The sequence below is a fragment of the Triturus cristatus genome, chromosome 4_2 (genome assembly GCF_964204655.1).
Source record: "Triturus cristatus chromosome 4_2, aTriCri1.1, whole genome shotgun sequence".
Classification (NCBI taxonomy): Eukaryota; Metazoa; Chordata; class Amphibia; order Caudata; family Salamandridae; genus Triturus; species Triturus cristatus.
Window position 1 is genome coordinate 70476475 of NC_140586.1, and position 27920 is coordinate 70504394.

Sequence of the window (27920 nt, forward strand, 5' to 3'; positions counted from 1 at the left end):
TGAGGTCGAGCTCCTCAACCAGATCCTGCATGGTATTACTTTCACTAATAGCTGGGTTCTTTTGAGACATTCTAACCAGACAGTTCTAACCATCTACGCTTGACTATAGTGACTTTTATTTCTCTAAAATACTAAGGGGACTTGAGCAAGGCCCTGACAAGGCTTTTAGTATTTTGGAAAGTCTAATTTAGGAAAATCAGCATTCTAAAGGCAATTAAAGAGTTCTGTCGTGTGATCAGATGGTAACCAAGTGGTCCAACAAATGCAAGTTTGTATCCCACTGCTGATCCACCAATGTAAGAAAGTGGCTCTGTATATACTGCACCAATGTAAGGTACAGTGTGTACAGAGTCCAACAGTCCCCAGAGGTTTGGCAGAGGTTAAAGTTAGATATGACCTTACTCTCTAAAGTGGTACCTTGGTCGAGCAATAAGGCAGTATCAGAGGACAGTGAAAAACATTTGTTGTACACTCTGTCAGCAAATGGTCTCACACACTCAAGAACTGAACTCTAGGCCAATTGCTTTGTATATAAAAATATATAGTGGTTTTATTTTAGAACCACAAGTAGGTATCAAAATACTTTCTCAGAATGAAATGCTCTAGTTGAATACTTTCAATAAGCAATAGAGTTTTAAATGCAATAGTTACAGTTGTTGCAATGAGCAACACAAGTTAAACATAAATATAACATTGAGCTCAATGGGAATTTTAAGTAAAGGCAATATCAATTACTTTGCATAGGTTTTCTTACTCAGGGCTGGATCCTGAATTCAGCCCTGGTGCATCTCCTGTAAACAGTTGAAAGAAATTGTTTTTGTTATACAGGCGATTTTTTTAAAGGAATATTTGTATGTTTCAAAAATAGACACTAAAAAAAATTTCTGGCAAAAACCTGGCAATGTTCTCCTATGGAGGAAAGTTTGGTTATCGGAAAATCGCAGTTGTAATTTCTTTTCAGGGTCAGTGCTGTGCACCAAGATCCAGCACTGGGATCTCTCCTGGTAACAGGTGAGTAATTTCTTTGTCGTTGATCGGGTGATTTTTAGTGAATATTTCAAAGTTTCAAAACTCAACACCTAGAAGAATTTCCAAGTGAAAACCAGTCAATGTTACCCTATTGAGAAAATGTAGCTTATCGGCTTTCAGGTAAGTACTCGACTGGCAGAGTTAAGGTTCTGGGCATAGACTCAGGGCTCTCCCAGGGTTGGGTAGGTACAGTTGTTACACCATCAGCGGCACAGGGGCAGCCGGGTGCAGAGAGAGTAGGCCCAATGTTAGCCTATGGCGGGCAGGGGGCCTTTGGTTGGTGGCTGCTTGCAGGCCGGCCATGCTGCTGCGGGAGCTGGGCTCCTGGTCACTTACTCAGGGCAAGTGGAAAAGTAGAGTAGGACAGATGCTGCACTTCCAGGGGCACTCGGGCGGCTGGGTGCAGGGTACTCAATGTATTTCAATGGAGAAGCTGCAAGATAAACAAAGGCTACAAGCTCGGGGACGGAGGTTCTTCAGGTGCGACCACCACTTCGAGAGGTAAGTTGGGAAGCTGTAGGTTAGGTAGGCACCCAGGAGCTGGGCACAGGGGGCCGCAGGGCGGCGGGTGCAGGGGTGTCTTTTGGCGTCGGGAAATCTTACCCTCTGCTGGTCGCGGTTTGGGGGGGGGGGGTTCCCTGGAGTTGAGGCTGCAGGCGTCAGGAGCGTCGAGGAGGGTCCTTGGGTGCTGGATTCTTGGTCACAGTCGCTGGGGGGACGTCCTCATGGTGTTTGTTCACTCAGGCACAGGCCAGACTCGGCGGGTGCAGTGTGTGCTGGATTCGCGGTTCCTGGCTGGCACCAGGGGTTGTTGCTGTTTGAGCAGAACCACTGACCACAGGAGACGCCAGGATTTAGCAGGAGCAGGTTCGAGGGTCGACGACCTTTAGGGCTGGGGCCAAGTCAGTTGGTGTCGTCCTCTTGTTAGCAGCCGCACGGCAGGTCTTCTTTCTTCTTGTTCTTCTTGTTTCGTAATCGGGATCTGAGGAATGAAGGTTCAGGGTGCCCCTAAATACTAAATTTAGGGGCGTTACAGGTAGGTAAAGGTCATGGACCAATGGGTCCCTTCCCCGGGGTGGGTACACCACCTATCCTGCCACTCTCCAGTCCTGATTGGCTAGGGCTCCCCATCCTCAAGATGGTGAGAGCCCGGAGTAGTGCTTCACCTCGCCTCCCACACCTGAGGGGTGGGGTTGGCTGAGGCTGGCACACCCCCTTTCCAGGGATGTGTGCCATGTAGTCTCTTTGTTTTGTTCTGCACCCAGACACTCAGCCTGCAAAGGCAGTGTGTGTGTGTGTCAGGGTGCAGGGCCTCTAAGGGTGGCACAATAAGTGCTGCAGCCCCCAGGGCCCATCTCTGGTCACAGTGCCCTGGGTACCTATGGTACCATTTACCAGGGGGTGACATGTGGCCAGAGATGCCAATTGGGTTTAGGCTTCAATGCAGTTTTAGGGAAGGAACACAGGCCCTGGGCACCTGATTGGCAGGAGCCCAGGGCACACTCAGTCAAAGTACATCAGCAATTCAGCAAAAAGTGGGGGCATACCATGCAAGAAAGATGGCACTTTCTCACAATTGGCAATTACACTTGCTCTACTGTTCTGTTTCCGTAAGTCTCCCTATAAAAATGGTACCTCACTTGTGTGGGTAGGCATAGTGCCTGCGGCAGGACACGGCTCAAAACGCAACTTGGGAAGATCATTTTTTTGCAGTGAAAACTGGCCCCTTTTTTGCAGTGTGCCTAGTTGTGGTTTTTGGACCCTAGCTCAGCTGGCACCTAGGGAATCCAGGATGGAGTGACTTGTGTGGCTTTCATCAGGTAAAGTTACCCAGAACCCCTTGCAAACCTCAAACTTTGTAAATGATTTAAAAGAAAAAACATTTTCCTCACATTTCTGTGATGGAAAGTTCTAGAATCTGCAGGGAGCCACACATTTCCTCACATCTAGCAGTGCCCGAAGTCCCCCGATAATAATGGTACGTCATTTGTGTGGGTAGGCCTAGAGCCCGCAGCAGGAAACAGGCCAAAATGCAACATGGACACCACATTTTTACAGTGAAAACTGACCCGTTTTTTGCGAAGTGCCTAGCCGGCACCTAGGGAAACCTAGCAAACCTATACATTTTTTAAAACTAGACACCCAGTGAAATCCAGGATGGGGTGACTTGTGTGGCTCTCGCTAGGTTCTGTTACCCAGAATCCCTTGCAAACCTGAAACTTTGTCCAAAAAAACACATTTCTGTGATGGAAAGTTCCTGAATCTGCGTGGATCCGCAAACTTCCACCCTCCCCGCATTCCCCGGTTTCAGAGGGTTCTGAGTTGGAAAACATTGGGGGGTCCGGTTTGGTAGGTTTCCCTAGATGGCCGCCGAGCCCGGAACCAAAAACGCAGGTACCCCTGTTGCTAAACCAGGTTGTTTTGTGATAGGTAATTTTGTTGTCTCCACAATACGTTTTTGGCCCTTGCTGTCGCGGGTAATTTGCCCACCCACACGAGTGAAGTACCATTTTTTCAGGAGACCTGGGGGATCGCTGGGTAGTAGGAAATTTGTCTGCCCGGTGATCCCCCAACTTTCCCACAAAGAAATTTGAGAAAAATTAGATTTTTTTTATTTCAGCAAAATTTTAGGTTTGCAGGGGATGGGATTCTATGTGGGAAAACGTTGGGGGGGGGGGGGGCCACGCAAGCCATACCCCCCTGGACTTCTCCAGGTGTCTAGTTTTCAGAAATGTGTGAGCTTGGTAGGTTTACCTAGATGGCTGCCGAACCTGGGGCCAAAAACCCAGGTGCACCCCCCTCCCCCCTGCAAAACCAGGTTGTTTTGTGATAGGTAATTTTGATGTCTCCACAATAGTTTTTAGGGCCCTTGCCTGTCGCAGGCAGTTGGCTCACCCACACAAGTGAGGTACCATTTTTATCAGAAGACCTGGGGCAACTCTAAGTAGATGAAAGTTTGTAAGACGCTGCAGATTCCGGAACTTTCCATCACTTAAGTGTGAAATTTTGAATTTTAGCTAAATTTGAGGTTTGCAGGGGATTCTGGGTAAAAAAAAAAAACTGAGTCGCGCAAGTCATTCACCCCTGTACTCCCCTTTTTGTCTACTAGTCAAACATTTGAAGGTTTGCCTAGGTGACGACTGAGCTAGGGCACAAAACATACCACTGCTATGCAAGGACCCATCACATTCATACGCCACAAGATGTAATGAGTTTGACTACATTTTACCACCTATCAAATATCCAACTTCTTCCTGAAAATTACCAAACGCATGCCAGGTGAACCTTTCTAATGGCTCCCATGACAGCCACATGAGACTCGGGAAGACATGTCTTTCATGCACCTTTAACGCACTCACTGTGCTAAATCCAACTCTTTCCAGTTTGTGGATGCAAGTTGGAGATGTCCGAGTATCCCTGTAAGCCAAATCTCGAACTGAGGGAGCACATCTACTTTTGAAAATAAGGCAAACATGCTGGAAATTTTCCAAAGCTTTCTAAAGAGAACATCATAAACTATGAAGAACTGTAGAATGTGAAACACTGGTAGTCTGTGACAACGTAGCATATGTCCAATCCACCTTTATGTGCAGTGACTGTAATGTACTTATCATACAGCAAACTAAACATCCACTAAGTTCTGACGGTGGATGAACATGGCAAACAGCATTGACCCAGAAGTACTTTTGGAAATTCAATGCTAGTGTGGCAGCAATGTATTTGAATCCATGGGTGAAAATGAAGTCATGACTTGTATCTGTACTACCTATACTGTCTGCCTTCTTCCTATGCAATATTCCTGGGAACGCCCACCGGCCATAAGCTGTTCTAATCCGTTCGTGTGTCTGTCCTCATCGGAGTCCTGACTAATCCTGTTTAATTGTCAAGTGACTCTATACTAATGCCTTCTATCTCTACCTACTTGAAGCTCGAGAAAACGTTTGTCATGCCCCATCAATGCTCTCACTGTGCTAAATCCAACTTCTTCCAGTTTGTGGATGCAAGTTGGATGGTGTCCGAGTATCCTAGTAGGCCATATCTCGAACTGAGTGAGCAAATCTACCTTTGAAAATAAGGCAAACATGCTCGGGTATATTGCCTAAGTTCCCTAAAGTAAAACGTCAAACTCCATGTCCTACGTCTCATTCACTGACACTTTTCCAGCGTGAAAACTCTATTACTAACTTGCATCATACACAATGTTATTGAGAAAGGGTAGAAGAAACCATATCTTGTATGATTGTTTTCACATCTTAAACTGAAGATGTGCAAACAATCTTCATACGAGATATTGTGTCCTGTATCCCTTTTCAATATTATGATTATGATACAAGTTAATAATTGAGTTTGCACACTTTCAAAACAAGTAGAAATGTTGGTGGTTGGTGAATAAGTTGCATTGAATATTTGTTTGACTTAATACGCTTACTATGGTTCTCGATGGCAATCCGGGTGATCCTTGTGTAGTATACATAGGTTCCCTAACAAGCACTTCGAAATCCAGTCAAGCCTTTACCTTTTTGCCAAACTGGGTACTCAGTGACAACATCTGGCATGTTCTGTCCACCAATATGTGCAGTGTGGGGAAATAAAATGCACTTGTCAATTGGCGTGCAGAACAACTCCAACATTCTTAAAGCAGATAAAGGTGTTGAATTCCATGATTTCCTAAGGTAGAAGAACAAATATTCTGCGGCTGCTTGCCGAACGGGTGGCCCACAGACAGTCGGTATCCATTCCAATTGAAAGGTTTACCTATTGGCAGCTCCACCTCAGTCAATTTCCCAGTACTTTTGCTATAGTATGATACAACATAAATCCAGTAGAAAAACAGAAGGCGGGCATACTTGGGCACTCGGGACAGTAAACCAGAGTCTCCTGTCCCTGCATTGAGCACACTTTACAACGATGACATGGTTGCTACTTTTTGGGTATTACAGGAATTTTATCAGCAAAGTGTCGCTCCTGGAGCCTCGCCACATCCTCCGTAAGACATGAAGTGGAGGCTGCTGCTTCTGTAGCAGTTAGAGTTTCGATCACTGACAACTGAAAGTCAAGGAAAGACATGAGTCTTCCTGTGGTGGTCCGAGGATGAACAACATACTCCATGTATGTTGCTATCTGGATCAGGTGAGTAAACCGTTTCTTATACCACGTGCAAGTTGTATGACTCGCATTGTATGGCTGAAGAACCTGACCGTTCTTGCCCACTCCATGTACTTGTTATAATCAAGTATACAGGTGGGCTTGTGGACTTCAGCCATCTGACCCCAACCTTGATGGGGGAAGTGCTCTCATCATGAATTGTAGTGAGCACGTACACGTCACGCCTGTCTGAGAACTTGACTGCGAGCAGTTCGTTGGAATGCAACGCAGGGCTCTAGGATTTCTGGAGCTTCTTGCAAACAAGCTCCTGCAGGAATCTTTTGCGCGCAACAATGAATTGTGCCGCAGGCCACAGTACCAGCTTTGTAGAGCTCACTGAACAGCTCTACTGCTGTATAAAACTGTCCACATAAAGGTTATAAAGCAAAAGACACACAATTGATGGACGGAATGCAAAACTAATCAAAACATTCACCCCCAGTCAAGAGTTCTGGGTTAAATCCATCATTCTTTTGCTCGCCATGCCACCCCAGATTAAACCTAGCCATATGCAAATCAGTCTTGACCCTGTGCCTCATGGGAAGAGTCCAGCCCGAACTGCCAAGCCAGGTCCTCCCTGGACTGGAAACAAGCATCCTAGGACCGATTTCTGGGTTTCACTCCTCTTCAGGCAGGATAGCGTGATTCCAGTGGCACAGTGAGCCCAGGACCCACGTCTGGGCATACCTGGTGCACTTAGGGCGAGAAAGCAAAAGAGACACAATTACGGGTATGCCCAGACGTGGGTCCTGTGCTCTCCATGCCACTGGAATCAGAATCGCTGGAAGAGTCATTGGATGTAACTGCGCGTACTGAAAATTCACTCCCAGATTCTGCTCCCTCGGATGCTGTCCCAGTCTCTGATCCTGCCAAAGAGCTGGACTCCAAAACCAGATTTTGGGCCTGTGCAACATTCATCCAATGATACGCCATCTCTGCTAAGGCCTGAAACCTTCCTTTTGAAAAACACTATCCTACGTAGAAGGCAGATAGGTTGTTGATTTCAAAGTGTAGGGGTGTATGTGCGTGAGTGATGTGTATAGTCAGTAATGACGAAGTCACCTTACCTTACCTTACATTTGCAACATCAACAGGCTCTCCAAAAACACTAAGAAAGAAGACGACACAGTATTACTTCACCTTGTAACATACCCATCATCGCAGCCTTCAGCGCTGGAGGCAGCCAGTGCGACAATAATTTTTACGCCCCCCTCCCATGACCTCCAATAAACTTCTGTTTTTCAGCGCCAAGATGCCTACGGGTGAACGTGAACTATACAAATGATCTCCAACACCCCATTGCCATAATGGTCGACACCAAACCCCCAACCCCCCCCCCCCCCCCATATGATATCCCTGGTGTCTAGTGTGACCACAGGCAGGAAACCCTTTCAGAAGGCCTTGTTTGGAAGGGGAGATTCTCCCCTTTCAAACAAGGCCTCACTGAAAGCTGGTGAGGCCATTTTCAGCCTGTTTTCCCCACCGGCGTCAAGCATGGATTTACCTGCCGCTGTCCTCTGCTCCGGTGAGGAAAACTGTAACGTCCGAGCGCCTCGCGGCACGCTGACATCATAGATGAGCCATAGGTGAGGGGTTGAGAGAGATGCGGAGAGCCTTCTGCTTCTCCCCCGGGGTAAAAAAAAAGAAACCTTATTAGGATTAAAGGAGGCCCTCCCTGGTGTCGGCCATTGGACGTGCAACGCACCAGGGAGGTAGTACTTGTGTTGGCCAGTGCCCGACGCAAGCACCAAAAGGGTTGGCAAAATATTTCACCCTAAGGTCTTTGTGATGCTGCAATGGAGCTTCAATCTGGTTTTCAATTATCCCCTGTGTAAGCCTTTTTAACCAGTACACAGCAGTCTATTGCACCTCACCTTAAAAATTATCCTTCTGGTTGCGATAACAACCACCACCTGGGTGAGTGTGCTTCAGGCCCTATCGGTCCAACTCCTTATATCACCTTTTTTCCAGACAAACTGGTGTTAGCATCTTGAGCAGCTTTGCTATGGAAGGTGGTGATGCCTTTTCAAGTCAGAAAATGTATCACTCTCCTGACCTTCTTAGCTATTCTAGCCATTTCTAGAGCACATGACTATACTAACAGCCTCTTAGCGCTAGATCCAATTTCATACAGAATTAGATATATAACAAGGTTTTCAGTTACTTTCTAAATATAATTTCCTCTTCCGTCTTGTGTATCCTTAGAGGCACAGAATTCCACAGTCTAGGGACCATGTAAGCAAAGAACTGACCTCCACTTCTCGCCTTATGGATCTTAGTAGTTACCAATTGATATAATAAACCGGTATTTGTAAAGCGCAAACTAATCACTCGTAAGGGTCTCAAGGCGCTGCAGGCCGTTGGGGAGAATAAGTGAGCTATTGACAGTCACATGATGCTGAGCTGATCTGCCTCCTTCGCTGGGAATCGAACTGTGAGCATCACGCTCCAGAGTCAGCCACCTTGGCTGCTGCACCACATCTCTCCCTCACAAGAGGCGGCATATCGCGAAGTCCTGTATAGGGTATAAGGTCGTATCAGGTGTTGTAGCAGCCGAGAGCCCTTGTGTAAAGCTTGATGGGCCATACAGAGGACCTTAAACTATACCCTCTGTTTGACAGGTAACCAGTGCAGGGAGGCCAGAGAGCCTGACACAGAGTTGTGCTTGGGAATCCTTAACAGAAGGCGTGCTGCTGCATTTTGTACAACTTTTCATCTTCTTACTACATATTAGGGGCTTCCACAATAAAGGAAATTCCCATAGTTGAAACGCAACAGAACTAAAGCCTGGACCCCGAACCTTCGTGAGGGAAATGGTAAAAACTCAAAAAAAAAAAAAAAAAAATCATAAATTAGAGTCCCAAGCATTTTGACGATGGCTAAAAAAATTCCCGCTAGTTTCCGCACTTGTGCATCCAATGTGAGTTTATTTTTCAGCCAGATGTCCGTATTTTCTTTTGCAGTTTTAGAAATGGGGTGGTTGCTTAAAGAATCTAGCCAGTACATTGTGGACCTACATCACCTCGGTTTTGTCCCCATTAAGCTTCAGGCAACTGACTGACATCGGTTCTGCTACATCCACCAAACAAGAATTAAGCTGTTTGGTGTTGGAACCTGTTTCTGGGGTGATGGAGATGACAATCTGGGTGTCATAAGCATATGACACTATTGAAAGGCCATACCATTGTACAATCTCAGCCAGGCGGGTGTAAATACAAGTTAAATCGCGTGGGTCTCCGAGAGGAACCCTGAGGTACTCCACACTTCAAAGGGTAAGACTGAATAAAATGGCTTCTCATGAACATGAAATCTCCTGCCCTCTAACAACGATGAAAGCCATTTCATTGCTAGACTTTGCAATAAGATTGGGTGTGATACAGTATCAAAGGCCGCAGTTAGATCCATTAGTATCACTACAACCAAACCACCTTCATGTAGAAATGTCCTCAGTTCTTCAGTGACAGCTAAGAACGTGGTATCCATGTCGTGTCCCGGGTGCAAATCAGTTTGAGTAATGGAGCCTATTATGATTTTCTTTGCTCCACCTCATCCCTCAAAAAAGGATGAAACTCCATCACTTGGACACCAAAAGAGCACTGAATTTTTACATTAATCGTACCAAGGACCATCGGGTTGACGGTCATCTCTTTGGGGTTCCCTGGTGCAAACAACGGCATAGCGGTGCAGAAATAGACCATCTCTCAATAGGTAGTTCTCTGTATTAAAAGATCTGATGCACATTGGCTAGGAAGCAGGCTGTAGACTGTATGAAGGCTTATTCCACAAGGGCCATGGCTCTTTTGGAAAGAGTAATGCCTCTCATGGATATCTGTCAGGCAGCTACGTGGCTATAAATGCACACACTCACAAAACACTACTACCTTTACAGTTTGGTCTTCCGGGATGAATATTTTGCCAGTTTGGACTGCAAGACTTTCTAGTCTGAGCCGTTCCATAGAGCTACCACCTTGGGAGGTACTGCTTTAGTATCTATTCACAAGGTGAGGAACCTGCAGTTGGAAGAATCCACCAGAGGAACAACTTGCTTACATTCTGATCTTTCTGGTGGGTACTATATCTAACCGCTGATTCTTATCTGCTCTTCGACCTCCTTGTTCTGTGGAATGGTCTCTTACCATCTCAAAACGTTCAGTTTTAGGATTCTGCACATTGGTTCTTCCAATTCGCTGATATACCCACTATCTGAGAGTGTGGAGAGGCTTATGAAAAGAAACTGACATCCACGCACATGGGTGGCGCTTATTTGCATCTTTCCTAGTCCTTTCCGGAACAATCCACACAGAGTTGCACAACGTCCCATACTGGCACAAAGGAGCACTGCTTTTTGAGTTTTTCGGATTCAGTCTGGTACCTCGTGATAGTCACAAGGCGAGCAGTCTTTGGTTGGATAGAGTATCCACCAAAAATGAGGGCTACTGAAGGCAAATAACTTGTTCAATGTACCATTAGCAGAGAGGCGGGGATGCTTGGGAAACTGGATGATGTTGTATGTCGGTTGAAAGAGCTGAGATGGCACTGTGCTTTATATAGAGCTCATTCACTGAAGTTGGACTGGGATTGTGATCTGTACCAGAATTGTTTAGTTTGCTGCGTATAGAAAACTAACACAGGGTCAGGACTGGGTCACATGCAGAAGGAGTAAATAGGGTATCAGTGGGCTGTTTGTTTACCGAGGGCAACGGGTGGAGCAGTGCACTGTTCAATATGCCAAGCACAAAGGGCTAAGTAGGACTGTGCCAAGTTCCACATGGTGGATATGTGTATTGTGCTACAGTTCGAATTCATGAGGGAGGGAATGTAAAGTGTGCCACTAAGTGCATGTTAGTTGGGCTGTACTGTGGATAGAAATAGACCAGAGACCTGACCGGGGGAGGGGTCAAATAAATGTTTGTGTAAATGATATGCTATGGATACATTTATACCTTCTTTGGTTCTTTCGCTGCCTGCTGGGCAGTCATGTGTCTGTTGGCCACTTCTGCCTTGGAGTGCCTAGGCAGCGTCATGCACTGTTTCTCAAGGTCTCTCCTTCGATGCCACTCGTACTAATTTTTATGTTATATTTGCTCCCAAGATGGACTGCCTTCTTTTTTCTTTGTCTGCTATTCCTCCCCCTTTCTCTTCCCTTTCTGCATTATTTGTGTATTTTCCTTATTTTACATCTCTTTAGAAAAGCAGATCGCACAATCTCCTCCTCATGCACTCTTTTTTCTGGTGACTTAGATTCATTAGCTATAGCTTTTGACATGTTGCATAAATCTTTATCCATTAGATGATGATGTGTGTGTAACCTGTAGGTCATAGGTTTGCACGCCATTAACTGTTGAAATGGTGAGCACTGTATAGTTCATTATTTGTTTTAATACCTTTTCACTAGCCACCTGTGATATTTCTTTTGCTCGCCTCTTCCAATCCCCTATGCTCTGATTCCTCCAGGGAAAGCTTTTTTGTTTGCAGTGTCTGTTGCAACTAGATTGCGTTTAGTCCCTCGAGAAAGCAGATGCTGTCTTTTAGAGGCTATGGAAAATTATTCCAGCCTCAACTGCTAAGAACTTTTTCCAAAGTAGCATACTGGCTGTGGCACATTGCATTGGTGCCTATGGGACCAAAAGGTGCTGAAGTACACAATTAATTATTGCCAATTGGGCTGTAGAATACACTGCGTTTGGGTGCCTGTGGAGCTGGAAAGCACCTTGCACTGATACAACGGGAGCATCAAGAAAATTTAGCATTGCTGTCAGTGGTGGGTGAGGCAAACACTGTATTGGTGCGTGTGGCTGCAGTGACACATCCTACACTAAAGCCTATGCAACACACAGGACTGGTGCCTGTGGTGTTAAAGACCCAAACTGCATTGCTGCCTCTGGTACCTTGGAGATGCACTGCAGTGGTGTCTGCAGAGGGTGAGGGGCACACCACATGTGACATCTGCAGGGATACCCAGTACGTCCCTGGATTGCTTTTCTTTATGCTGCACGTGTTCTAATCGAGAAACTGCCTCGGATAATTTCTGACCCCAACCCGATAGTTTTAACATTACAAACTACCAGAGCGGCTAGGCACGAGCGGGTATGGACCTTTGAGAGAGGATTATTGAAAGATAAAAGATATGTCCAACACATGAAGGAATGGATAGTAGGCTATTGGTATATCAACAGAGGTAGCACTTCAGGGGTAACCTAGGATGCTTTTAAGGCAGGTATTCGCGGGGAGATGCTGAGCTTTAGCTTATATAATCAATCAGTCATTTGTAAAGCGCACTACATACCCGCGAGGGTCTCAAGGCGCTGGGGGGGGGGGGGGCGCTACTGATCGAACAGCCAGGTCTTGAGCATCCTCCTGATGGTCAGCAGGTCTTGGGTCTGTCGTAGGCTCAGTGGGAGGGTGTTCCGTGTCTTGGCGATGAGGTGGTAGAAGGACCGCCCGCCGGTGGTTGTTCTACGGATGCGCATAACGGTGGCGAGTGAGAGGTCGGCGGAGCGTAGCTGGCGGTTGGGGATGTAGAAGGAGAGCCATCTGTTGAGGTAGGCTGGGCCGGTCTTGTGGAGTGCCTTGTGTGCGTGGATGAGGAGCTTGAAGGATATCCTCTTGCTGACGGGGAGCCAGTGCAGGTCCGTCAGGTGGGAGGTGATGTGACCGTGGCGTGGTACGCCGAGGATCAGTCGTGCAGAGGCGTTTTGGATGCGTTGTAATCGTTTGAGCTTGGTCGGGGCTCCTGCATAGAGAGCGTTTCCGTAGTCGAGTCTGCTGCTGACGAGGGCCTGCGTGACTGTCTTTCTTGTATCTGTCGGGATCCATCTGTAGATCATGCGGAGGGTGTTGAAGCAGGAGGAGGAGAAGGCGTTGACCTGCTTGGTCAATGAGTGCGTTGAGTCGAGGATGATTCCCAGGTTGCGTGTGTGGCCGGTGGGTGTCGGTGCTGCTCCCAGTGCCGTCGGCCACCAGGAGTCATCCCAGGCGGAAGGGTTGGAGCCAAGGATGAGGACCTCCGTCTTGTCGGAGTTCTGCTTCAGACGGCTGGTCTTCATCCAGTCGGCGACGGCCTTCATTCCTTCGTGGAGGTTGGCTTTGGCAGTGATGGGGTCCTTGGGGAGGTAGAGGATCAGTTGAGTGTCGTCGGCATAGGAGATTATGTTGAGGTTGTGTTGTTGGGTGACGTGTTGGAGCGGGGCCATGTAAATGTTGAACAGCGTCGGGCTGAGGGAGGATCCCTGGGGTATGCCGCAGATGATTTCGGAGGCTTTGGACCGGAATGGGGGGAGGGGGACGCTCTGGGTTCTGCTGGAGAGGAAGGAGATGGTCCATTCCAGAGCCTTGTCTCGGATCCCTGCGGCGTGGAAGGCGGTGGAGAGGTCTAGGAGGATGAGTGCTGTGGTCTCGCCATTGTCCAGCAGGGTCCTGATGTCGGTGGCGGTGATGAGGGCAGTCTCGGTGCTGTGGTTGCTGCGGAACCCTGACTGGGAAGGGTCCATGATTCTGTTTTCTTCAAGGTATCGGGTTAGCTGTCTGTTGACGAATTTCTTGATGACCTTGGCCAGGAAGGGGAGCAGAGAGATGGGCCGGAAGTTCTTGAGGTCTCTTGGGTCTGCCTTGGGTTTTTTCAGTAGGGCGTTGATCTCGGCGTGTTTCCAGCTCTCTGGGAAGGTCACGGTCTCGAGGAAGAGATTGATGACATTGCGCAGGTGGGGTGCGATAGAGCTGCTTGCTTTGTTGAAGACCTGGTACGGGAAGGGATCTGACGGAGAGCCGGAGTGGATTGTGCTCATGGTATTGATGGTGTCATCGATGCTCATGCTGGCCCAGGCTAGCAGGGGGTCGTGGTCGATGGTGTACGGAGGGTCTGTTGTGTTGCTGTCTGTTGGGTCTGTCTGAGTGTTGAAGCTGTCGTGGATGTCTGCTATCTTGCGGTGGAAGAAGGTGGCGAGGGAGTCTCACAGGGCTTGCGACGGCGGGATGTCGTTGGTGTTGGAGCTGGGGTTGGAGAGTTCCTTCACAATATTGAAGTGCTCCTTGCTATTGTGTGCGTTGTTGTCGAGGCGGTCTTTGAACAAGCTTCTCTTGGCAGCCCTGATGAGGTGGTGGTGGTTGCGGATAGCCTCCTTGTGTGCCACGCGTTTGTCCGGAGTTTGTTCGCTGTGCCATTTCTTCTCTAGTTTCCGGCAGGCTTGCTTGGAGGCTAGGAGTTCTGGGGTGAACCAGCTGGCCCTCTTGCTGGTGTCTCTGTGGGGGGGTTTCTTCAGCGGGGCGAGGGTGTTGGCGCAGTCCTCGATCCAGCATCTGAGGCTGTGGGCAGCGTCATCGGTGTTGGAGGGTTCGGTGGGTGGGCTGAGAGCGAGGTTTGCATGTAGTTGGTCTTCGTTGATTTTGTTCCAGCAGTGGCGGGGGATCTGTTGGGTGCGGTGGTGAGTGGTGGGTTTCTGGAAGGTGAAGTGGATGCAGCGGTGGTCGGTCCAGAGGGGTTCGGTGGTGTGGCTGACGGAGACGTGCGGAGTTGAGGAGAAGACTGGGTCGAGCGTCTGGCCTGCGGAGTGGGTAGGCGTTGTGACGAGTTGCTTTAGTCCGAGGTTATCGATCAGGGTTGTGGAGTTGTTGTCGTCGTTGTTCTCAAGGTGAAAGTTCAGGTCTCCGAGGAGGATGTAGTCCTTGGAGGTCAGGGCGTGCGTGCTGATGAAGTCGGCGATGGAGTCGGTGAACTGGGGGCGGGGTCCGGCGGGTCGGTAGACGAGGGTGCCTGAGGGTGGAGTTGGGGTCTGTGTGGATCTGGAAGTGCATGTGTTCGGCGGTGCTGAGCGCGTCGGCGGTGCTAGTCGAGACCCTGATGCTGTTCTTGTGGACGATGGCGATTCCTCCTCCGACTCCATTGGTGCGGTCTCTGCGGGTGATCTTGTAGCCGTCAACAGCAGGAGGCGTTTAGATCTAAAAAACTGTCCAAAGCAGTCGCTGATGTAGAGGAGGAATTGAATTCAACAATTATTTCGGGGGCACCTTTGGATCAGGCGCTGCTCAATGTTACATGGGCAAAGGCTGAAGCAGAGGAGATTATAGCTAAGAAAGCGGCTGTTACTTTTTTGGCAAGAAAGGAGCAATGCCATGAACTAAGCGAGCGTTTTGGGCATACTTTAGCGGTACGCACAAGACAGAAAGCGGCATTAGGAGAAGTTAAGGGGATATCGGATGGAAAGGGGGGATAGTCATTGATCCAGATGGGATCCGAGAGGTTTTTAGGCAATTCTATGCTATGTTGTATAATGAGGAACAGCCAAAAGACCTCCCACAAAAAACAAGGGTATCTTAGGGACATCTTTGCTCCATTGCTCTCTGAGGGAGGCAGGGAGGCACTGGATGCACCCTTGGCTCCTGAAGAGATTTTCGCGGCTATGAATAGTCTCCCATCTGGTAAAGCTGCGATTCCCGATCAGATCCCTATTGAATTCGATAAAGTTTTCCAGGAGGCAATCAGTTCTGATTTGATTGATATAGTACAGTAGGCTCAGGTAGGAATTTCTGTCCCATGCTCCTGGACAGGCGCTGACATAGTAGTCATTTAAAAAAAAGGTAAACCACCTACAGAACCAGGGTCCTATAGACCAATAACTCTGATGAATTCTGATGCAAAAATCTTCTCCAAGGCTATGGCTCTTAGGCTTTGTAAGGTTATAGGTAAATTGGTTAGTCCTACTCAGCACGGGTTTATCCCCGGGAGAGGTACTACGCAACATGTCCGCAGCGTTATCACTCTTTTCGATGCCACTGAAGTCTCAGGAGATCCCATGGCGGTCATGTTGTTGGACGCTGAAAAGGCATTTGATCGGGTCTCCTGGGACTAACTCTGGATGGCATTGAAGTGGTGTGGTATTGGAGGGGATTCATTAAGGTCATCCAGGCTCTGTATAAAGCTCCTACAGCCCGACTTAGTTAATGGAGGATATACGGCGTCCTTGCAAATTAAGCGCGGCACACGTCAGGGTTGCCCATGTTCGCCACTACTATTCGCGGTATATATCGATCCATTAATTCGTAAGCTGGAAGCAAATGGTAAGATTCCCCCTATAAAGGTTCAAGGTCTAGAATTTAAAACCCTGGCGTATGCAGACGACGTCGCTATAGTGACCCCATTACCTGCAAATGCCATAGCTGTAGTGGAGTCAGAAGCTCTTGCTTTCGGTCGGGTGTCTGGTTATGCGTTAAATGGGCCTAAGACCCAGATAATTAAGAATGAGGGGGCAGTGTGTAACGATACACGAGTTGTTGACTCCGCTGTATATCTAGGGATCAACATCTCGGCAGATTTGGATAAGACTGTGGACAGGAACATTGAACCTATAATATCTAAAGCTAAAAAAGATCTGGATAGAATGCATAATCTCTATCTCTCCTTAGTAGGGCGTTGTAATGTAGTAAAAATGATCCTTTTGCCCAAGTTTCTCTATCTTTTTAGGGCAATCCCACTTGCATTTGAGACTAAATGGTTTACGGGACTGGAGCGTTTGATCAACAAATGTATCTAGGCACATGGGAAAACCAGGAGGGCTTTACGTTTTATGTCGTTACCCAGGGCTAGGGGAGGCTGGGTCGTCCCTGATTTTAAGATGTATTACTGGGCGGCAGCCCTTCAGTATATGAGTGGTTTGTTAGGGGGGGAGGCATCTGATCCGCAGGTCAAATTAGGATCTATAGATATATACTCTATATTGATTGGCGGGGAGGCAGAGAACTGCTTCCTAAAATACACTGACCCTAGTTATTTTAAAAGAACCAGGTTTAAGACCTTGATGGCTGCTTATAAGGTGTGGGCGTCCTTTCGGAAAATAAAGTGGACTTGGCAGGTTTAATCCCTATATTCGGTTATGTAGGAATCCATCCCTACCGGTGGAAATATTCGCAGACTCAGTAATGGTAGAATGGGGACGTCGTGGAGTCCGGAAATTGGGCGATCTGTTTTGGCCGAATGGAATATGCCAGTTCTCCGAAATTCAGTTTGTTTATGGTATCGACAGAAGGAATTTTTTTTAAGTATCTACAAATTCGGAGTTTTTTATAAAAAGGGTGGGCCCGCTGGCTTTGGTAAAAACAAAATAATGGATGTTATTGAGTGCGGTGTAGATTGCACCATACGAAGGTTCTATGCTGAGCTGTCTGCGATGAAAGAGGATGATCTTGGAAAATATGGGAACAAGTGGGCAGACAAACTTGGGATAGATCAAGACTGTTTTCAAGATTCATTCGAGTTAGGACGGACTATCTTATGCTCTGCAGGGCTACAGGCCCAGCATTCTAAAACAATCTACTCCTTGTATTATACACAAGCAAGGATAGCACAGTGGGGAGGAACAACGGGCACTAGATGTCCGCGATGTGATGGCTCAGATGCAGAAATAGTTCACATCTTCGCATCTTGTACCAGTTACAGCATTAGCGCAGTGCTATAGAATCCTTCCTTGATAGAACCCTAGGAAATAAGATCTCTCTTCCACCGTCCATAATTTTATTAGGGGTAAATGGCGAAGATAAGTAATGTCCTTCACAATACTTTCTATTTATGGCCATGTCGGTCCTGCGTATCTGTATTGCAACGGCATGGCTGGACAAAGTACCACCAACCTTTCAACAATGACTTGCTAGGTTACTCTCCGTATATAATCTTGAGAAGGGGATTTATGCGAGAAAGGGCAAAAGGGGGAGAACCCTTGGAAAGCGTATATGGGAACCCATTTCTAGCTGGAAGGAGAGGCAGTAACAATCTAGCTATGCTTTCTCTCCCATATTTTGGGGAATCAACCCCTTCCTGCATGATTAATGTGGCTGTTAACTTTCTAGCCGGAAAAACCTTTCCTTTTTTTTTCTTTTCTTTTTCTTCTTGATGGTTGGTATTTTCTCTGTTTTCCGTCTGTTATTGTGGATATATCTCAGATGATTGTTTGTTTTCTGTATATTTATTCCGTTATGCTGCTGTGCTTGAAAAGATGAAAATCCAATAAAAAAATATATTTTTTAAAAACATGTTCTGACTTTCCTCTTATCCTCTTCTAGAGGCTCAGAGGGCTCGGGACCAATATGATGAGGCAGCCCGATCGCTTAAAGATATGGAAGACTCCATCAGGTGAGAGACCTCCTTCACACCATGGTTAGAGTATTTAAACCCAGCATGTTTTCAATTTGTTGTCTTTGATTATAGGAATTTGTGCCCTGCAAATTCTAAACCTATTTAACTTTTCCTGCATTCTCTGGGTTCCTCTGCTGTATACCTAAATTATTCTATACCAAGTGGTTAGAGACAGAAGTATCTGCCATATCAGAAAAAGCTAATCTTCTGGACCCACGCATTATCCTCTCATGCTTGGCTCACCTTCATAACATTCTTTTTAGGTCTCGCCTGGCGTAGGCTGCGCACATGCGCAGTCTCACTGGCGAGATTTAATGATTTGGGGTATTTTGTGTAAAGGACATTAAGCCCCGCTCCTCTTTTCCATTGGCTGGTGTCACCGTTTATGCTAAACGGTGACCAGCCATTGGAAAAGAGTTGATAGTGACGTTTTTGTTCGGCTTTTTGAGCCGTCCCATTTGGACGGGCTCGTCTGCCTTCCTTGCGTTGTAAAAGCTTTCTTATCTATATGGGGCCATGTGTGTCAAACACATGGCCCCGTAAAGACAAGAAAGCTTTCACAACGGACGAAAGTGAAAGCGGACTGTGCTTGTTTTTTGTTGTTGAGCTCCTACTGGGCTTTTTTTGGTAGGAACTACACGTGTTTGGGCTTCTTTTTAAGGGAGATTGTGCTTGCTTTGAATTTTTGATCGGGAAACACTGCTCCTTCTGTCCTCTCTGACCGGAGCATCCACGGAGATAGGAAGAGAGAGCTGCTGCCGCCACGTACTGAAGGTGAGCGCTAGTCAGGGGAGGGAGAGACTTGCCGCGACAACGCATGACACTCAATGGAGAAGATGAGAGCCTTAGTCTAGGAGAGAGAGTTAGTGACCGGCACGGGTTTTTCATGATAGGAAGAACCAAGCCTCAAGCAGGGGTGCCGGTATATGGCCGCCATGAAAATGGTACCTGCCGAGGACCTGAAGCACACCTGTGCCATTGAAGGGAGAATGGGTCAATTTTACGCCTCGACCTTGAGGCTAACAATTGATCTGGCTAACGAGTTTATAATATGGATATTGACAACTACTGTAGAGCCACTCTTGAGTCCGGCGAGTAACTGCCCTCACCTGTACATGAGGGTGGGAGAATGGGCACTTCTCACACCCGAAGCGTGGTGTCGGCCCCCTTGATCTTTCAGGGTTCTGACGACTGACAATAGTAACGGACAACGGAGGACTGCTGACTGTGGGGTAGTAGTTTCATGCTTTCCCTATCGGAGTAAGTGAATTATGTAATCGGAGCTGTTTTTCCACTCAAAGGGGTTGTGTTGGAGGCGGGGGTTTTGTCAGAGTCAGGTCTTCTGACTTGGGTGTACTACCGTTCCGGGGTAGGCACAGAGGTCCCCAAGCCCCCCCTCAGGCTGGGTGACTCGTGACGCCGCACCTGGAGATATAGGGTAAGACCTGATCCGATCGTGACAATTACGCTGACTCTGGGATGGGTCAGGTGTTACTACGAACAGTGGATGACCTGTGAGACCGTACTCAGTAGGATTGTTACCTCTGATCCCTAATTTGGGGTAGGGACTTTTGAACACGTGGGAGTGGCGTGTGTGGTGAGAGTAGGGCAACAAGCCGTAGTATTCGGGTGAGTAACTTCAGGCACTGATCTAGAGAATTGACTTGAAAGTGGGAGCTAGGAAATTGGTCCTGACACCTGAACCGGTGCCCTTGAGATGGGAATAATAGAGGCAGCGTGTTTGACTGGAGGCAATACTGGAGTGGGTTTGGAGTGGATAGACATACGACTGGGAAAAGGAAGGGGGATCAGGAATTTTGCTAGTTTATGCTCATGTGGTCGACCACTTGTTTGCACGTGAGCTTCGGTGTGATTCTTGATACATGGGTGGATCTGATCTCATGTCTTGCTTTGTCGTGTGAATTCTGACACCCGCCTGTACTATAGGAGAGCAGAATTATGACCTGGCAGTGACGCTTAATGCCACTTTCATATGGATGGCGACTCTAGTGTCAGCATATGGCAGTCAGCTGTGACAGAAAGGGCAGCTAGTTCGGAGGCGACTCCTGGTGTCCACCTGCAATGTAAGGGGCAGTGTCCTCGCTCCAGGAGTGCCTTGTAGCGCCACTCTCACAGGGAGGCTTACCCTAACTGCTTGACTCTTATTGCAGCTCTTGGCAACCGTATACTGTGCCAGGGTCCCAGGCCCCAGGTGTGCTTCATGCCATCTAATCTTGGATGTTCATCTCAAACCCCTTGCCATTGAGTACGACACTTGCCATTGAGTACGACACGTGCCATATTTCCATAGATGGGATGGTTGGCAACCTCTGTCATGGATGGTGGCTCTTACACATGACTCGGGGGGAGTGGATAGGTTGACTGACTTCTTGACTCTGTGAAGTGGATCAGACTGTGGGACAATTTAATCATTAATTCTCTGTGAAGTGGGAGCGGCAAAGGAGCAAAGTTGGCAACCGAGGGGACACAAACATACTTTATCTCTGTGTTTGTCTTTTACCCGATCCTTAATTATGGATATTGACAACTACTGTAGAGCCACTCTTGAGTCCGGCGAGTAACTGCCCTCACCTGTACATGAGGGTGGGAGAATGGGCACTTCTCACACCCGAAGCGTGGTGTCGGCCCCCTTGATCTTTCAGGGTTCTGACGACTGACAATAGTAACGGACAACGGAGGACTGCTGACTGTGGGGTAGTAGTTTCATGCTTTCCCTATCGGAGTAAGTGAATTATGTAATCGGAGCTGTTTTTCCACTCAAAGGGGTTGTGTTGGAGGCGGGGGTTTTGTCAGAGTCAGGTCTTCTGACTTGGGTGTACTACCGTTCCGGGGTAGGCACAGAGGTCCCCAAGCCCCCCCTCAGGCTGGGTGACTCGTGACGCCGCACCTGGAGATATAGGGTAAGACCTGATCCGATCGTGACAATTACGCTGACTCTGGGATGGGTCAGGTGTTACTACGAACAGTGGATGACCTGTGAGACCGTACTCAGTAGGATTGTTACCTCTGATCCCTAATTTGGGGTAGGGACTTTTGAACACGTGGGAGTGGCGTGTGTGGTGAGAGTAGGGCAACAAGCCGTAGTATTCGGGTGAGTAACTTCAGGCACTGATCTAGAGAATTGACTTGAAAGTGGGAGCTAGGAAATTGGTCCTGACACCTGAACCGGTGCCCTTGAGATGGGAATAATAGAGGCAGCGTGTTTGACTGGAGGCAATACTGGAGTGGGTTTGGAGTGGATAGACATACGACTGGGAAAAGGAAGGGGGATCAGGAATTTTGCTAGTTTATGCTCATGTGGTCGACCACTTGTTTGCACGTGAGCTTCGGTGTGATTCTTGATACATGGGTGGATCTGATCTCATGTCTTGCTTTGTCGTGTGAATTCTGACACCCGCCTGTACTATAGGAGAGCAGAATTATGACCTGGCAGTGACGCTTAATGCCACTTTCATATGGATGGCGACTCTAGTGTCAGCATATGGCAGTCAGCTGTGACAGAAAGGGCAGCTAGTTCGGAGGCGACTCCTGGTGTCCACCTGCAATGTAAGGGGCAGTGTCCTCGCTCCAGGAGTGCCTTGTAGCGCCACTCTCACAGGGAGGCTTACCCTAACTGCTTGACTCTTATTGCAGCTCTTGGCAACCGTATACTGTGCCAGGGTCCCAGGCCCCAGGTGTGCTTCATGCCATCTAATCTTGGATGTTCATCTCAAACCCCTTGCCATTGAGTACGACACTTGCCATTGAGTACGACACTTGCCATATTTCCATAGATGGGATGGTTGGCAACCTCTGTCATGGATGGTGGCTCTTACACATGACTCGGGGGGAGTGGATAGGTTGACTGACTTCTTGACTCTGTGAAGTGGATCAGACTGTGGGACAATTTAATCATTAATTCTCTGTGAAGTGGGAGCGGCAAAGGAGCAAAGTTGGCAACCGAGGGGACACAAACATACTTTATCTCTGTGTTTGTCTTTTACCCGATCCTTAATTAAAGTATGAGCATAATTGGACTACTACCCTCTTTTCCAAGATTGGAACATTTCCGGGGTAATGGCCAACACTGCGGACAGTAGGACGCTTGATCTATTTCTTATTCCCCGCTGGCTCACTGCCAGTTTCTAGATCTACCTTTGTTACTTTCTCTTCTAGCTGTGATTGAGGGGCCATCACGGGGTTTCCAATGGACTAACACTGCAGCAAGTCTGGTATCGATTTATTAAGGTTGTACCCCAATGCATAAAATGACTGCAGTTACCTAGGAGTATCTATGAAGCATCTGTCTCACTGTTGTGCTCTGATTGGCTGAATATTCTCCTGTCAAATCACTGTGAAAAATAATCAACATAAAGTACAGGCATTGTTACTTTCCCTGTGGACTCTGGCACAACCTTGTCAGCACCTCTTAGGGAAATATTATGACAACTAACAGGTTCAAAATTCCATGAAATAAGTTATCTAACGTCCCCTAGCCTTTTAAGGTTCTCCTTCAAGAGTATCATTTGATTAAGTAAAATATAGTAACATAAACTAGAGGCTAGTATGTTGGTCTTTTAAAACATGAAGTTTTGTTCAGTGTGCTACTGTATTTGGAATATGGTGTTAAAGTGCATTCGACTCCCAGCTAAAATTTATAAAAATTAATGTACATGTTTTTAATGCAATGGATGGTACATTGTGGAAGGTTATATTGGAGCCAGTAGGGACAGAGAGATTGCTCTACCTTTCAGCTTTTGGGTTATATGTTTGGATATCAATTTCAATGGTGTCTGCGTCTTACTAGTTATCAGTATCAAATACATTGGGTCTTGGAGATGTGTGTTTGGTGCTCACCATGGAGGGTGCATTTTGTGCTTTGTGGGGGTGGGGGGGATTGGTTGTTTAGGAATTCGGTCTCAGAGGAGAAAGGGGCAGCTGTTTGTGTGGCTTTGTTTTGTAAACAGTGGGTTGATTCTGGAGCTCTGTGTCAGGGTTGACATTTGGTCTGCAGCTCGCAGTTAAAGTGGTATGTTGGTTTCCCTGATAGACCTTATTTTGTTTGGATATGGGCATTGCTGTCTGAGCAGGCTTTGTGACTGTGGCTCTACTAAAGCCATTTTTGTGCCTGGCCTCTTTTTCAGAGCCAGGGTTGATGTCTGGGGCTTAGAATCTGGAGCTAGTGACTATGGCTCGTCATTGCAGCTCTTGTTCAGTTTAAGAGTCACATTTGTAGATCTCCCTGCTGCAGATTTTAAAGTCCACTCCCAAAGTCAAGTATGAGTGAGGGAGAAGTCACAGTTGTGCTTCAACCACACACTGATCACATTCCTCCATCCCAGATAATTGTCACTGAGGTGAATATTCAAAGGCAGCAATTTCTGGAAGGAGACTGTGAAGAGGCAAAAGTATTTGCCAACAATGCTAACTTTCTGACTTCTGGAATCTCACGCCATTGATGTCCTAACTGGGTGACACTGATGTTGGTATTTTTTTTGCCATAAGATCGTCCCCCAGTAAGACCTCCCTGGACTATGTGCAATGTTTTACATCTGTAAGTAACGCCAGATGATTAGAAAAGTATTGTATGTGATTTTTGCACCACAGAAGTCAACCTTAAAGAAACAGCCTGTTCGCCATGAACATTGTTAATATGCAGCAACATTAGGCCATGTGCCGAGAAATCTTGACCGTGGATTACAGCCTAAAGGTGCACAGGGTTTGACGGTTTGGGTGTCCATGCTTGTGCCCATTGGCAATGTCCGGAGAACCTCTCAAATAATGTAATGTCATCTGAAAGCTGTTAATAATGTGGTTGTATTAATAAAATAATTGATATGCTAGAGTTAGCATATCACTTTATTTTTTTTAACTCCTATGCATGTTTTCTTTTTGTTAGTGCATACCAATGCTTCAACTAAGGCCACCAGTCGTCCATACTAGATTCCATTTGCAGTACTTGCACTGCTGCCACAAATCAAGTTAAGGATATTAACTTAATACGTAGCCTCAAATTTTGAATTCTTTCACGTATGCAGAGTATTTAAACATTTTTAATTTTGGAGATGTATATATGTATATGTATATATGTATGTATCATGTGACCAAGGCCTGTGACGGGCTGAAACGCGTAATGGCGGCGGTGGTGTCTGTTATATTTAAATAAATTATTGGATTCTTTCACCGCACCTTGGATCTGCTTCCGTTTTTTGAGGACACCTCTTCAGCTTGTGAGACGGAGTTTTCTTGTATGTATGTATATATATATATCATATTCTAGCCGGCCGATAAACCCATGAGTTAGTGTTGCCGACACCCAGACTTCCATCGCTAGGTTAAGAATCACTGTTTTATAGTGCATATATTAGAGCTCGAAAAGGACATGCCTATCTTCAGAAGAGCAGGGCGCTGTTCCCATCATAAGAATTTGATATCATTGTGGCAGGACCCTAACCAAACCGTATCAGTCAGAGGAAGAAGAGGTGAGCTGGGTCATGCTTAATAGATATGTAGGTAAATGTTATGGAGGACGCCATCCTGACAACATTTTCCATATTCAATACATCGGCGCCTCCCCTTTTACATAGTCATTGGTCACTTTTTCAAAAACAAGCATAGCCAATAGGTGTCGCTTTTGGGACCTTATAAGTATTTAGTTATGCAGCACAATATCTTTGGTGCAACAACATCAACTGTTGCATGGCTAAACACTTATAAGGTCCCAAAGGCGAGACCTATTGGCTATGTCAATGCTTGTTTTCGTTTCTTTGCCTGAAAAGTCTCAGCAACTGCCTCAGTGGTAACATTTAAGAATTTGCATTTCAATTCCTGCAACCTACCTGCCCATCTTGTTCTAAAGTTATGATTTCCCCATCCATGTCATAAATCACTAGGTAGATCTTCACAGTTGGGACAGCCCAAGTTCTCATGAATTCTGCTTGGACAATTAAGCACTACTGCATGTATTGTTTTTGAGGTCTCAGTATCCTATAAGTAGCCAGGCACCAGCAGTTCTGTTTCCACTCCGATATCACAGAATGGTCTAGATGGCGTAGTGTGCCATCAATTGCACCGTAGTGACCAATAGGTTTCTGTTATGTATGGTGTTCTTTCAGTGAGCGGGTGGTAGCCTCCACTGTGGTGGTTTGGTAAGTGATAGAGGCTACCATCAGGAACTAGATAAAACTCTGCGTCCTATTTCCCTGTTACCCACTACATAATGGCTTTACTGAAACCTATGGTGTTTGGGATCAAATACCTTGTATTAATTTCCCCACACTGATTCCAGTGATGAATTTAATAATACATGCACCCAGAGGGTAGTTTAGCGGTTCCTCCTGAATCCTACTAGTCCTCTAGTGTTCTGTCTGACTTGTCCTGTCCAGCCTGCCACAACAGACCAGTTTCTGACCTCATAGGAGGTGAGAGCCCTGCTCTCTGAGGTCAGAAACAATGCCTGCTCTGGCAAAAGGTGTTTACTCCTTCTCCAGCAGGAAGGTTAGTAAATTAGCACGTCACAGCAGGGAGCTTCAAAGAGCACACAACCTTTGATATGCAAGTCTAGCTTCCCCTAGACCTGGGTGGATGCCACCCCCTGCCCTGATGCTCATTTGGCACCAGAACAGGCGGGAAATTAGCTATGCGAGGAGCCGTGTTGCACCTCCAGGCTAGTCACACCCCTAAGGTGGGCTACCTAAAGTAAACACAAATTAGGATTTCACCATCTTGGTTGTGGTGAAATTAGGAACTCTGGGACAGGGTGATGCCCACTCCCCACAGGAAGTGGTCATCTAGTGGTTGTAGTGACCCCATGGGAAAGTAGCCCATTAACCACTAATCTCTCACTCCCCTTAACGCCGCTAAATTGAGTATTTAAGTGGCTACTGACACTGGAAAATTAGATTTGTTTGCCTGGAGCAGAAAGGAGGACAAAGACCCCAATACGCAAGAACTGAGGAGCAGTAACTGACTTGGTACCAACCCTGTCAGCCGGTCTACTGTCCCCAGAAAATTGCATAGACCCAAGTCGTCCAGAAAGCGGTTACACCTCCAAAAGCTGTGGAGAAGTGACCAACGACTGCAACTGGCCGGCTGCATCTTCCTTGGAGCAAAGTAGCTGCGTCCTCCTCTGAGCAAAGAAGCTGCTTCCCTGCACGTTTGCAGGCACCAAAAGGACTGAAAAGACAGCCTCTGCCAGCGTGACTCCGCAGTGCAAAGCATCACTGCACACAAGCCACCCCAACCTGAGTTTTCGTGAACTGATGGTGCCCCTGAGGCACCGAGACCCTCAAGAGTTAAGCCCCCCTTGGGCTTCTCTGGACTGGCCCCCCAGCCCCTGCCTGCAGTCTTTCTGCAAGAAAGCAGGAACTGTGATAGCCTTTGGACTCTGCGTGCCCCGATGCCTGCAGACTCCTCTGCACTCTAGCCCCACCGCCAGAGGAGAAGTGGACCAACGATGCCCACGGGGTCCAGAGACCCTCCACATCTGAACCCACGTTTGGCTTGGGCCGGACTGGGCCTCCAGTCCCTGTCTACAGCCTGTTTTTGCAGGCAACCAAATACCACAAGTGCCTCCCCCAATGTGACCCTACTGGAGAAAGCACTACTGCACACAAGCCCCTCAGCCTGAGTTCTAGTGGGTTAACGGTGTCTCCGCATGCCCAAGACCCTCAAGTATTGAGCCCGCCTGTGGGTTTGCCCAGACTGACCCCCAAGTCCTTACTTGCAGCCTTTTTTGAACTGTCTGTTCCCCACTGATTTAAACGGTGCACCCTGTGCTAAATTGAATCTCTGCACCCGGACACCCCAGAGCTGACCGAGGTGACGTGTTGGTGTTGCCTTGGACTCTCCCCAATACTTACCTTAAATCCAGAAGGGCAGTTCCGTAAGTCGCTGCTAAGTACCCGTATGCAGTATGTTTCTGTCCCAGAGGATAACATTACTGCTTGACCGATACAAATGCCAGGATATATTTCTGTATACCAAAAGAACGTGATAACTTGCTAAATGCAAGTGAATCCCTGTATACTTTTAACACAGTAGTTATCTAATTACATTCTTGGTGTTAAAAATATACATAAAAAGTGTTTTTTCCAAATTGGTGTTGATCTTCAAATTGAGTTTGTGCATCATTTATTGACACTGTCAAATGTCTTAACACTCCTCTCTGAAAACCCTAAAGCTGCTCTAACACTACCCTAGAGCGAGCCCCTGTCCAATCATTAGGGGTATACTATATAAAGAGCCAGGTCTCCAGCTTTCCCTTAAGGTGGGACTTTAGCTTCTCATCCTTTTTAGATCTGTCTGTCATTCACCACTGACCACCATGTCACCATCCTGGACTATTTAGCTTCTATATCCAGGGAATCTAAGGAGTATTTGAGTTTGTTAAAGCCATTTAATGAAATGAAGACCGTCTTGGTCTGCAGGCACAAGGACACCATTTTTACCTCTGCCGAAGCCCTGAATTTGAGCGCCATCTTTCCAAGTTGGCGCTCTAGCGTTGCACTAATGAGCGCTCTGTTAAGGCCTTATAAAGACAATGCAGCTGCTTTGCTGGTGTGCCAAAGGCAACCCAGTCTGCTCCCGGCCACGCACAGCGCCAGTCTTGCTACCTGTATCTGAA

General features: G+C 47.1%; 1 protein-coding gene across 1 annotated transcript in view; it reads left to right on the top strand.

The window, feature by feature from the left end:
* Positions 1 to 27920, top strand: part of PRKCSH (PRKCSH beta subunit of glucosidase II) — a 377155-nt gene that overhangs the window by 212721 nt on the left and 136514 nt on the right. Inside the window, exon 12 of the mRNA XM_085600555.1 lies at positions 18223 to 18292. Within this exon, the coding sequence (XP_085456681.1) occupies positions 18223 to 18292 (70 nt within the window). The remainder of the gene's footprint in view (positions 1 to 18222; positions 18293 to 27920) is intronic.